The following is a 12,331-nucleotide window of genomic DNA, read 5'->3' as shown; positions in this document are numbered from 1 at the left end:
CACTTTCACCAGCCTGAATTCAATTCCTAGTTGGGGATTTAAGATCCTACATGCTATGTCATGCAACCAAATTTTTTAAAAAAAAAGGAGAAAGAAGAGCCTTCCTGAAGATAGTTACTAGAATTTTTGTAAAGGCAAGAAGGGTAGCCTTTTTGTTTATGAATCTGAAACTGAACAGATCTGACTTCCCTAAAATTGTCTGTCCTTTGCAAATTATATATAAATTGTTGGCTATTTTTAAAAAGCTTGAGTAGAGCAGAACATTTGGGAAGCTTCTGAAATACTCTTTTGACTATCAGTATCTTCAAGATCTGGCTAAAAATGTTCTCTCTTTGATAGAAGACTTCTGGGAAAAACATTTCTGTACTCAATCTTTTTTAGTAGTGGCCACTAACAGTTAATTTTCCTATCATTGCCCTGTATGAATGTGTATTTTATCATAGAATAGTGGTTATATGTATGAGCTTTAGGGATATGGCTTAAGGATAAATCTCAGTTTCTACTGTGTGACTATGAATGAGTTACTTAACTTCTCTGTGCCTTCGTTTCACAACTCATAAATAAGGATACGATTATCATTTACCATAGGATATGTTAAGGACTGTATTGATGGTGGCTCAGATGGTAAAGAGTCCACCTGCAATGCAGGAGACCTGGGTTCAATCTCTGGGTCGAGAAGATCCCCTGGAGAAGGGAATGGCAGTCACTCCAGTATTCTTGTCTGGAAAATCCCACGGACAGAGGAGCCTGGCAGGCTACAGTCCATGGGGTTGCATAGAGTCAGACATGACTGAGCAACTAACATGTTAAGGATTAAAGGACTCAGCAGTGTGCATAGTGCTGAGGATACAGGAAAGAGTTATTTATTATTGCTATTGTTATATGTTATTATGGTCATCTCAGTATGTTCTTTGCATTTCCAACTAAATCGTTAATCTCCTAAAGTCAGGCACTTGCATTATTAATCAAATAAAAAATTAATACAAAATATTTGAGATAATCACTTAAAGATATGAAATAGTCTTTTCATACTTTTAAGGCATTTATAATTGATATTTAAGCATCAGTAAATGCTGACATGTTATTGAGTTTTAGATGGTATTTTATTTTTTATTTATTAAATATAGTCCAATGTATTACAAATAGAAAGTTATCATAGCTGAATATATATATTATTCCTCAAAGACACAATTTTGATTTAAAATATAACTTAAATATATCATAAATCTGTAGTGAAATATGTGGAATACAAAAGCCGTGTTTACAAATTTAACCTTGTTACATTATTGTAAAAAGCCTGTGGTGCATTTAGGACAACTATCTTCTCCAAATTCCTAATCAAGTGTCAAGTTTTCTGAGAGTACATAATGTTACTTAGATTTAAGTGTACATTTCCAAACATTCACATTATGAATTAATGCTTTGCAACAGGCTTCTGAATGGGGTTATATATTGCTTTTGTTGCAAATGAAAAATGCTCAAGAGCCAGGAGTTAGGACCTATTAAATACCAGTGGAACTGTTAATGCTTTCCTCTGCTTCCCTCTCTCTGAATAGAAAATCCATCCTAGTTAGTATTATCCTAATAAAACAATACAAAAATGTCTGATGTTAAGGCTCATAATTCTAGAATCATATATGAATGGAAAAAAAAATCAAAGTCAACTCCCTTATTTCACAGATGAGAAAACTGAGGCCTATAGCATTCATTTCAATTCAGACTTGTTTTCTTTTTTGTTTGTTTTTCCTATTACAACATCATTATTTATTAAAGCACAGCATTCTGTACAACAAAGGGCCTTAACAGTTGTCTATTCTCAGCCAAACTTCTCTATAAGTTAGTTTCTCTTAATAAAAAACATGTTATACTTTAAATTAGTAATTTAACTGATGAGGAGGTTACTAGAATACCTATTTTAACATTGAACAAATCTAACCACCTATTGGACATTAATGTAAAATCCTGACATAGAATTTGATTTAAAACTTCTCAACATAAATTCATTAAAACAGGTTCCCTGTGAAAATATGTAAGAATGAAAGCTAGCATAATAGCAGGTGCAGTCTTTACATTTTATTAACCATAAAAGATACTTTTCTAAAGAGTCTAATAGAGACATTAACTGTGCAAAAGCTGATGAGATTTACAGTCTTAAATACAAGCACCAACACAGAAAGGATATTGTGTCAGTTCAGTTCGGTTCAGTCGCTCAGTCGTGTCGGACTCTTTGCGACCCCATGAATCGCAGCACGCCAGGCCTCCCTGTCCATCACCAACTCCCAGAGTTCACTCAAACTCATGTCCGTCGAGTCGGTGATGCCATCCAGCCATCTCATCCTCTGTCGTCCCCTTCTCCTCCTGCCCCCAATCCCTCCCAGCATCAGAGTCTTTTCCAATGAGTCAACTCTTCTCATGAGGTGGCCAAAGTACTGGAGTTTCAGCTTTAGCATCATTCCTTCCAATGAACACCCAGGACTGATCTCCTTTAGAACGGACTGATTGCATCTCCTTGCAGTCCAATGGACTCTCAAGAGTCTTCTCCAACACCACAGCTCAAATGCATCAATTCTTCAGCGCTCAGCTTTCTTCACAGTCCAACTTTCATATCCAGTCATGACCACTGGAAAAACTATAGCTTGACTAGATGGACCTTTGTTGGCAAAGTAATGTCTCTGCTTTTGAATATGCTATCTAGGTTGGTCATAACTTTCCTTCTAAGGAGTAAGCGTCTTTTAATTTCATGGCTGCAATCACCATCTGCAGTGATTTTGGAGCCCCCCAAAATAAAGTCTGACACTGTCTCCCCATCTATTTGCCATGAAGTGATGGGACCAGATGCCATGATCTTAGTTTTCTGAATGGTGAGCTTTAAGCCAACTTTTTCACTCTCCTCTTTCACTTTCATCAAGAGGCATTATCTGTGCCCTTGGGTTACTGACTTTAGTTGTATCATTTGTTTTCATGCTGTTTTATTGACCACAACTCAAAACAATGAGTTGTTCACAATGCCATGTGTTTGTTTATGGTCTTTTCTACATGTGTCCCTCAAAAGGACTGTCTGGTCCTTGTTGGGAATTTTCCTATGTGATACCAAAGCCAGGAGTATTTTTTTAGGAGTACATTATCCTGCAACATCTGGGACCAGAAAGAAATCTTTATGGTATGTATTTTACAGATATTTTCTTTTTGGATGATTTTTTCTTCAAAGAGAGAAGCCTTTGAAGAAAAAGACTATTTCTGATAAAGCATATTGTTAATTAGCAAATTGTCAAAGATTGCTAGGTTCCATCCCTGTGTGGGCCCATTTAGATATGTCCCTTGCATGCATGAGCGCTGAGTCACTTCAGTCGTGGCTGACTCCATGTGACTCTATGGACTGTATCCAGCCCGGCTCCTCTGTCCATGGGATTCTCTAGGCAAGAATACTGGTGTGGGTTACCATGCCCTCCTCTAGGGGATCTTCTCCACCCAAGGATCAAACCCAGAACTCACGTCTCCTGCATTGATGGGCAGGTTCTTTACCACTAGAGCCACGTGGGAAGCCCAAATATGTCCTCCTGCTGTGCTGTCCTGTGCTTAGTTGCTCAGTCATGTCTGACTCTGCAACCATATGGAATGTAGCCCGCCAGACTCCTCTGTCCATTGGGATTCTTCAGGCAAAAATACTGGAGTGGGTTGCCATGCCTTCCTCCAGGGGATCTTCACAACCCAGGGATCGAACCCAGGTCTCCCATATTGCAGGCAGATTGTTTATCGAGGCACCAGGGAAGGCCCATAAGTCCCTTAATAATTAGTAATTTATTTATTTTCCAATCACATTTAGTTACAATTCTGAAGTACACTGCTATAAAATTTGATACATTGAAGCCAGGAAAACCAGTTTTTGACTAAGTGTATTTAAGGAAGCCTCAACTAGTATTTTAGAGTACTTACCAGAGATACTTATGACTAATCGCTTTAACCTAAAGAAACAGGACTGGTAATAAAACCCCCAACCACACCTTAATCACTTTGGAGTTAAAATTGTCTTTGTGCGTGTGTGTGTGTGTGTGTTAGTCACTCAGTCTTGTCTAACTTTTTGCGACCCCATGGATTGTATGCAGCCCATCAGGCTCCTCTGTCTACGTAATTCTACCCGCAAGAATACTGGAGTGGGTCACCGTTCACTTATCCAGGTGATCTTCTGACCCAGGGATCAAACCATGGTCTTCCGCATTGCAGGCAGATTCTTTACCACCTGAGCCACTAGGGAAGCCCATATGTCTTCACATGTATCTATGTAAGGTTGTATTTAATAGTCGTTATTTCCCGAACTATATGTTTTTAATTATTCTTTATTGCAGCCTTTGTTCTTTAATTAAACGTACTGAACAGGAAGATTTGGGGACCCTGCGTAGTCGGCAGGTAGGTGGTAAGTAACAAGTTAAATTGTGCTGAAGCAACGTCAAGGTTCAACTAATAATATTTTTACAAAGCCCTTTTAGAAATGTTCACGCTGATGTTAACAATGACGTCGATTCATTAGCATTTCCTTAATTAAGAAAAACAATACGAAAATAAAAAGGGAACGGGAGACTTGAAGGACAGAAAGAGATGCTCCCCATCTCCCTCCACACCCTCCCTCCCGCCTTTGAAATCTTTCTGCGAGTAGCAGGTTTCTGCAAGCGCCAGGAATCCGGTCTCATTAAAGCGCGGAGCGCTGCAATGCCAGGGCGTTCCCCGCTGGGGACTGCAGGCTGCCTGAAACATGCAAACACCTGGCGTGGTTCTTGAAGGCCCTGGAGACTTCAGTCTCCTTCGGTCGGCTCCAGGGTGTTAGGCAGAAGGCTCTGAGCGGTCAGAGGGGTTTCCTGTGTGTCAGCAACTTCACTTTGCCGAAGATAGCCGGCGGAAGAGCGGAGGAACGCTGGCGGGCCAATCGCTTCTCGGCAGCCAGCCCTAGCCCTGACCCTGACCGAGTGCGCCCCGCGTCCTCCGCCGACTCCGGCAGTGGCTCCGGGACAGAAGCTGAACGCGCCGGCCCACGGCGAAGACCAGTTCTCCCCGAAGACGTCTCCGGCCCGGAGCGAACACCCTGGAGAGCGCGGGCAGGCAGCCGGGCGGGCTTCACGGAGGCACGCCCCTCTCCTCCCAGCTGCGCGCGGACTCGCCCGGCGCCCAAACTCCGCCCACCCTCGCAGGGAGCCTGGCTCGCCCTCCGGCCGCTGCACTCCAAACGGAGCAGGTCTCTAGAAAAGCCTGCGAGATCACCCAGACTGCGAGCCGGACGCGATCCAGAAGCGCACGAGTCTGCGGCCACGCGCGCTCCGATGGCCCCCAGAAGCTGAGGGCAGCGGGGCGCGGGCCCTAGACCCGAGCTGCTGGCTTGCAAGGTAGGGAGAAGGAAGATGCCCAAACGAAGTTGATCTTCGGGGGAAGGAGGCTGGGGCGCGCCCTCCCCACGCCGGAGCGCAGCGCAGCGAATTTGGCTCAACCTCACTGAGGCCCCCGGCGCGCTCTCCAGCGCGAACCCTCGGTCCCTAGGGAAAGCGCAGTCGGAAAGTTGTCTACTCGGGTGTCCTGAGCGCCCCGTTGTGTAACCTCGGCGTTGCCGGCCGGACGGGGAAGTTGCTGGTCCACCGGCCAGCCGGGTTCGGTCGCCGCTCAGGGCGGATTTCATGGCCCACGGCGAACGCGGGGCCGGAGCTGGCGTGGGCGAGCCCCCGCGCGCCCCCTCCCGCAGGGATCCCCGGCTCCCGCTCCCGTCTGCTCGCCAGCCTTTCCGATGCTCGCTGCGCCCCTCGCCGCCGCCGCCGCCCTCCTGCCGCCGCTTGTCCCTTGGAGCTGCCGCCTAAGTCGGGGAGGAGAGAATGACCGAGGTGCTGTGGCCGGCGGTCCCCAACGGGACGGACACTGCCTTCCTTGCCGACCCTGGTTCGCCCTGGGGAAACAGCACAGTGACTTCCACCGCCGCCGTCGCCAGCCCGTTCAAATGCGCGCTGACCAAGACAGGCTTCCAGTTCTACTACCTGCCAGCTGTCTACATCTTGGTGTTCATTATCGGCTTCCTGGGCAACAGCGTGGCCATCTGGATGTTCGTCTTCCACATGAAGCCGTGGAGCGGCATCTCCGTGTACATGTTCAACTTGGCCCTGGCCGACTTCTTGTACGTGCTGACTCTGCCGGCGCTCATCTTCTACTACTTCAATAAGACCGACTGGATCTTTGGGGATGCCATGTGCAAGCTGCAGAGGTTCATCTTCCACGTGAACCTCTATGGCAGCATCTTATTCCTGACCTGCATTAGCGCGCACCGGTACAGCGGCGTGGTGTACCCGCTCAAGTCCCTGGGTAGGCTCAAGAAGAAGAACGCGGTCTATATTAGCGTGCTGGTGTGGCTCATCGTGGTGGTGGGCATCTCCCCCATCCTCTTCTACTCTGGCACCGGGATCCGGAAAAACAAAACCATCACCTGCTATGACACCACCTCAGACGAGTACCTGCGAAGTTATTTCATCTATAGTATGTGCACGACCGTGGCCATGTTCTGTGTCCCCTTGGTGCTGATTTTGGGCTGTTACGGATTAATTGTGAGAGCTCTGATTTACAAAGACCTGGACAATTCGCCTCTGAGGAGGAAATCCATTTACCTGGTGATTATTGTACTGACTGTTTTTGCTGTGTCTTACATCCCTTTCCACGTGATGAAAACAATGAATTTGAGGGCCCGGCTGGATTTTCAGACCCCAGAAATGTGTGCTTTCAATGATAGGGTGTATGCCACTTATCAGGTGACAAGAGGTCTAGCAAGTCTCAACAGTTGTGTGGACCCCATTCTCTATTTCTTGGCAGGAGATACTTTCAGAAGGAGACTCTCCCGAGCCACCAGGAAGGCTTCCAGAAGAAGTGAGGCAAACTTGCAGTCCAAGAGTGAAGACATGACACTCAATATTTTATCAGAGTTCAAGCAGAATGGAGATACAAGCTTGTGAAGATGCAGGAATCCCCAAACACCCACTTTGTAACATGGTAGGATGCTTCATAGAGCCAAGCGCTTTTTTCCCCTTTCAGTTTCTAGTAAGTTTAGAGAAAATTCAAGCCAAGAAAGCAGTGAATTAACAAATAAAATAGAAGTGGAAATGCCTACACCCACACTTAGCTTGTTCGGATTTGCTTTCTAACCAGAAGTTAGACTTCTGGTCTAACTTCCTTCGCTCCAGGGCTTCCTTCTTTCTAACCAGAAGTATGTAACATAAAATTATACTGCCCTCCTTAAATATTTACTTTCTCTTCTGCCTTTAAAATTTGCAAACTCTTCTCTTTAAAGTGTACATGAGTACTGAAGCTATTTGGATATTAATATTTTCTCCAAGAAAACTGACCACCTGAAACCTGAGTTTGTGATTTGTCTAGTGTTTATTGTCTTTAATAATCTGAGGTAGGAACAAATTGAAACTTTACATTCTTAGATTAGAGACATACACCAAAATACTAAAGTCAGCCCATTCAGAAGCAGATGAACAGATTGCTGCTGGGTGTCTTTTTTTGATCCTATACGCATAGGTGGTAGCTGGCTGAATTTTTCTGGAGAATTGAATAGAAAAATCAAGTCAATGAATTTACAAGTCTCCAAAGGGATTATCTCACAATTGTTTCTAGAAAACTGCTTACTCTGTGTTGGGTGCTAAATGTTTGTGGATGGAATCATCTGTATATTATCTTACAGGTAAAATGCCTTCAGAATAATCTAAGTGCATGTACTTTCCTTGTAAACACCACAAACTCTGTTAGAGTTCCTGTGACAGAGAGCTTTTACATGCACCACTGCTCTGCAGTGCCCAAGGATTATGTTTGTGTTCCAGTACAAATGCTCACTTCCATCTGTAAAACAATGTTAAAAATCACAGAGAAATTACAGATCAAAGTTGAATAGCTATTAGCAAGTTGAGGGACGTCGGCAGGAGGGAGAGTGGTTGACAGTCATCCATAATGCATAGCCTGCAAGCATATTCTCAAATGTATGAGGGACCAAGATGGGGGAGATGACATTTTTAGAATAAGGGTTTTAGTTTAAATTAATTATGGTGTAAAAGCTCTCTCTCTCTTTTTTGACTTCTTCCAAATGGTGGAAAACATGGAATGCAGTGTAACAAGAAGGCAGAATTTGCATGTGTTGTGTTGGTAGAATGAGGTGCTATAATGCTTTGCTGGGTCTTACATCCTCATTTTTGAAGGGAAAACTCCAAACATATGGGAAAGGGAAATATGAAGAATTAAATTTAAATACTTGAAGTACCACAGCACTACAAAGTGAGGTGTAGAAACTACTAATCAAACTAATAATAGTTTAAGCGAATACTACTGGACAGTGTTTTATATTTTACCTCTGTCAGGCAGTAATGACAAATCTATAAAATACTTCAATAACTTTCATAATGATTTTTAGTGAATACTGAATTGCTGCATTTCTAGCCCTTGAAACAGCCAAATTTGGTATAGGTTATATATTAGATATATATTATTCTACATATATCAAAACGGTCAAATTTGATATATGTAGAATAATGAGTGAGGTGATCACTTACAACACCAAATAAATCAATCCGATATCAAAGGAATTTCTCATGGTGAAGACACGCCAACAAACCAGCATCAGAGTCTGCAACTGATGGTGGGGAAGCTTGTTTGAAAGTGCTTTATATGTAGAGCAATTTGGGGCTGCGTCCAAGGTAAGAACCTTAGTGCTCTGTGGGACCTGGCGATAAGAAAGTCAGAGTTGGGCTTCAGTTCTTGCAGCGTCTGGATGGATTTCAGATTTGTGAGCCCTTCAGTTTCTTAGACTTTCTCTGACTACTAAGACCAATGAATAAAAGCTGAAAAGCTGTGTTTAACCACCCTAAAGAGTGCGACTTTTTCCCATGTTCAGTGTTAAGACACAGGATTATAGAAACCAAATCAAGTGGAAACCTTTCAGATGTCCTACCTACACCTCATTTTGAGGAAAGAGAAGTGTTAACTAGGTTCTCATTTGATTAGGACCCTGCAGTGTTGTCTGTTGTGAAATCCTAAAAGAAAAAGACTAAGCTATGTCATGAATGTGTTACCCCTGTCAAATATCATGTGCAGTGAGACATGATTAATACCACTAAATTGGCCAGAGTGGAAATATCAAAGCCTGTACCATCCTTGAACTCAAAGGCTCATGATACACATTTCTATAATATTCCCTCACCTTTATTTACTGTAGTGTTCTTCCTTTTAGGTCTGAAGATGCCCAGCCTGGTTTACAGTATATGTTAGGTACATTGATTCAGCTTCCAGGGAACTTTCTTTTGGAGTGTGGCTCCAGTGTGGAGGTAAACAGGGATGAGAAATGCCCTTTTACTCCTTGACATGCTATTTCCACAGAGTTTCTTTCTTAACGTCATACATCACGTAGTGGACAATGATGACATGCAGTTGCCTGCCTAATAGTGACAAGAATGATCTCTCTAACCCCTTCCAGGCACGAAGTGGTCTCTGGGATGAGTCTGCTAATGATGAAAACATACCGAGGGTCAAGATAAAGCAGTGACCTATTGGCTGAAGGTCTGATTCATGACTTATGATAAAGATTGGGTATTTTACCAGTAAAGGCAGAAATCTGCTGGCATTTTGATAAAAAGAAAAGCTAAAATTAAGGAATGTAGCAATTAACTAAACTTCACACTACAAAACTGAATGCCAAAGTGTTTTATGGCTCATCAGTCGGCAACTTTGACCCATTGAACATCAGTGTGTGTGTTTGGATTGAAATGCTAAACACACAGACCCAGGAGAGATATGGCATGAGAGTAGAATTTGGAGTTAAAATGGCGATATTGCCCACTGGCCAGCTGTGGGACTTCTTGACCCTGTCAAGACCCCTCTCTGTGGATTAAAAGGGCTGGATGATATCCATCTGTTGGGGCCTTAGGGGATGTAGTAGAGAACTATCGGCAGCCAGAGGTGCATGAAATCTGCTACAGTATTTTCCAGGACTGCTGAATGCCAGTCCTTGGCTAAAAAAACTCGTACAAAGTTCACCAATTGTGAAATGGATATGACCTTTAAGTTTTCTGTCTCAGGGCAGTGCACTATACTGCCTGTGGATATCAGAGATGTCAGTGCTTACAGCAGCTGGAATTGGACTCATGACTATAAAGGTGTGTAACTAGTTAGAGATATAGTAAAGCTTTAACTTTGCTGGTCAAATTGTAACTATCATAATAGTATTTATTGATGAAGCTCACAGTCCTTCCATTGTACAGATTGAAAAACTTTCTTGAAAGTTCCAACATACTGATGTAAATTATATTTATTACAATGTATAATATTAATATGTCACATTGGTGTATTTTACATAATTATTCTGCATAAAAATGAGTGACTGTATATTATGATGCTTTTCAAATATCAGTATCTTGAAATGTTTTAAGTTTTCAGATTTTTTCATCTAAAATATGAAAATCTGTTTTGTGATACAAGTGATTCATTTTCTCTAGAAATGCTTTTGCACGTTTATCTTTTTATTTAGGGTTCTTCCTACATAGACACAGTTTGGTGTCAAACTTTCATTAGGATCAATAGTAAATACAGAATATCTTAGCCAAACTGAGTCTGTATTGTCTACATTTTATATACTATTATAGAAGTATTTATATTGTCTTTTCAATATGTTTGGAATTGTATCCGCAAATACAGTCAGAGCTTCCCATTTCTAATTGCAAAAGGTTTGTCCTAAACTCAATCGACATCACTTATGTTTTAGAAGTCTGGTGAGATGGGCATTATAGATACAATATTAGCATTTAAGGAAATACTTAAGGGAGATGGACAGAGAAAGAGACAGCTGGTGTAATCAATTACTCTGCTCAATTCTGCTTCAGTTTTTATGTTGTGTTTCTTCTTAAGGTGAAATAGCATAATCTTAATTTCTTAGAGATGAAGTTTCTAAGTAACACACTACCAGCAGGTTCAACATTGCTAGTAATTTTAATGTTTTTTCTGTTCATTTGATAACTTTAATTCCAAGTTTTACAATAATATCTATATATTATTTGGCTGCTGAATCCTGTTACAGTTTTTTTTTTTAATTCTGTTGTACATTATATTATACACATCATTACAAATTAACATGAAGGGGAATATATATTACATATCAAAAATTGTGAATTTGAACTCTAGTATGTGTTAGTGCTTTTGCAAAAATGTTTATTTTTATAATATCTGTGATTTTAATATAGGTAATTGAACTAGATTTCTTTGTGATGAATAGTGCCATTGAATGACTGGTATGGAAACAGTGTTACTTGACATTTTGTGCTTTCTCAGGTTTATCTATATCAATGGTAGCTTAACAGATTCCAGACTAATTGTGCATAATTGTGTTTTACAAGGAATGTACATTTCCTATAAGTTTGCATGCAGGAGTGTACAACTTGGAGTGTGTGTGTGTGTGTTCACAGCATGGCAGCCAACTTTGTATCTGCTGTTGATAATAACAGCAGAGCTTTGGTATAATCGTGGTCATTAGAATTATACCTACCATAGACAATGAAAACCGAAAAAGTCTCAATAAAACTATGAAATGTGGTCTGATGGCTTCTATGTTATTATAGTATTAATACTTGCAACTTTTCTCAAATTTTGACCTGTACTGTTACATGTGCACATACTAAGTCGCTTTAGTCATGTCTCATTCTGTGTGACCCTTTAGACTGTAGCCCGCCAGGCTCCTCTGTCCATGGGATTCTCCAGGCAAGAATACTAGAGTTGGTTGCCTTGCCCTTCTCCAGGGGATCTTCCCTATCCAGGGATTGAACCCATGTCTCCTGCAGCTCCTGCATTGCAGGTGAATTCTTAACTGGTGAGCCACCGGGGAAGCCCACTGTATTGGCTGGCAAATACTATAGGATGTGTTGAATTAGTATAGGCATCTCTTAACATGCAGCCTGGACTGTAAAAAGTGAAGTGTTAAAAAAAGAATGCTGGTACAAGATAATTGATAAGATCATCATTATTTATTAATTATTAACAGGAACTTGACTTAATTCTTTGAAGAAAATATGAAATACTATCTTAATCATATTTGTGACATACTAGTGTTCTGTGTTTAAAATGTCAGCTGTAATCTAATGTAATGCCTCCTGTAATTTTTAATCCATGGAGGTAGTCATTCTAATAATCCTTTGTGGTTTCTATTTATCTATTAGCCTACACTGCCTGCTTCTTCCAAGAGTGTGTGTGTGTGTGTGTGTGTGTGTGTAGCTATGCAGTGAAAAGCTGTACGTGGAATGGACACGTGCTTAAAGCATTACTTTATTTTCTTTAG

General features: G+C 41.7%; 1 protein-coding gene across 3 annotated transcripts; it reads left to right on the top strand.

Annotated features, from left to right (window-relative positions):
* Window positions 1–5,720: 5,720 nt before the first annotated feature.
* On the top strand, window positions 5,721–11,592 carry P2RY1 (purinergic receptor P2Y1). Of its 3 annotated transcripts, none has more exons than XR_011567537.1 (2): window positions 5,721–7,705; window positions 9,242–11,592. XR_011567537.1 is itself a non-coding variant. In XM_070792900.1 (2 exons), exon 1 carries the CDS (start codon window positions 5,850–5,852, stop codon window positions 6,969–6,971), a length of 1,122 nt encoding a protein of 373 aa, XP_070649001.1. In that variant the 5' UTR covers window positions 5,721–5,849; the 3' UTR covers window positions 6,972–7,008; window positions 9,485–11,592. The 3 variants fall into 3 exon arrangements, 2 of the variants coding, with proteins under 2 accessions (XP_070649001.1, XP_070648998.1); XM_070792900.1 differs by having other exon boundaries at window positions 5,721–7,008; window positions 9,485–11,592; XM_070792897.1 differs by having other exon boundaries at window positions 5,721–7,008.
* Window positions 11,593–12,331: the final 739 nt, after the last annotated feature.

Source organism: Bos indicus, chromosome 1 (genome assembly GCF_029378745.1).
Source record: "Bos indicus isolate NIAB-ARS_2022 breed Sahiwal x Tharparkar chromosome 1, NIAB-ARS_B.indTharparkar_mat_pri_1.0, whole genome shotgun sequence".
NCBI classification, from domain to species: Eukaryota; Metazoa; Chordata; class Mammalia; order Artiodactyla; family Bovidae; genus Bos; species Bos indicus.
Note: the sequence above shows the minus strand (reverse complement) of the source record. Positions and strands in the feature narration are given on the sequence as shown.

Bases quoted from the DNA above. Each gene is read 5' to 3' on its own strand.
- P2RY1 (XM_070792900.1), top strand. From the start codon at position 5,850: ATGACCGAGGTGCTGTGGCCGGCGGTCCCCAACGGGACGGACACTGCC.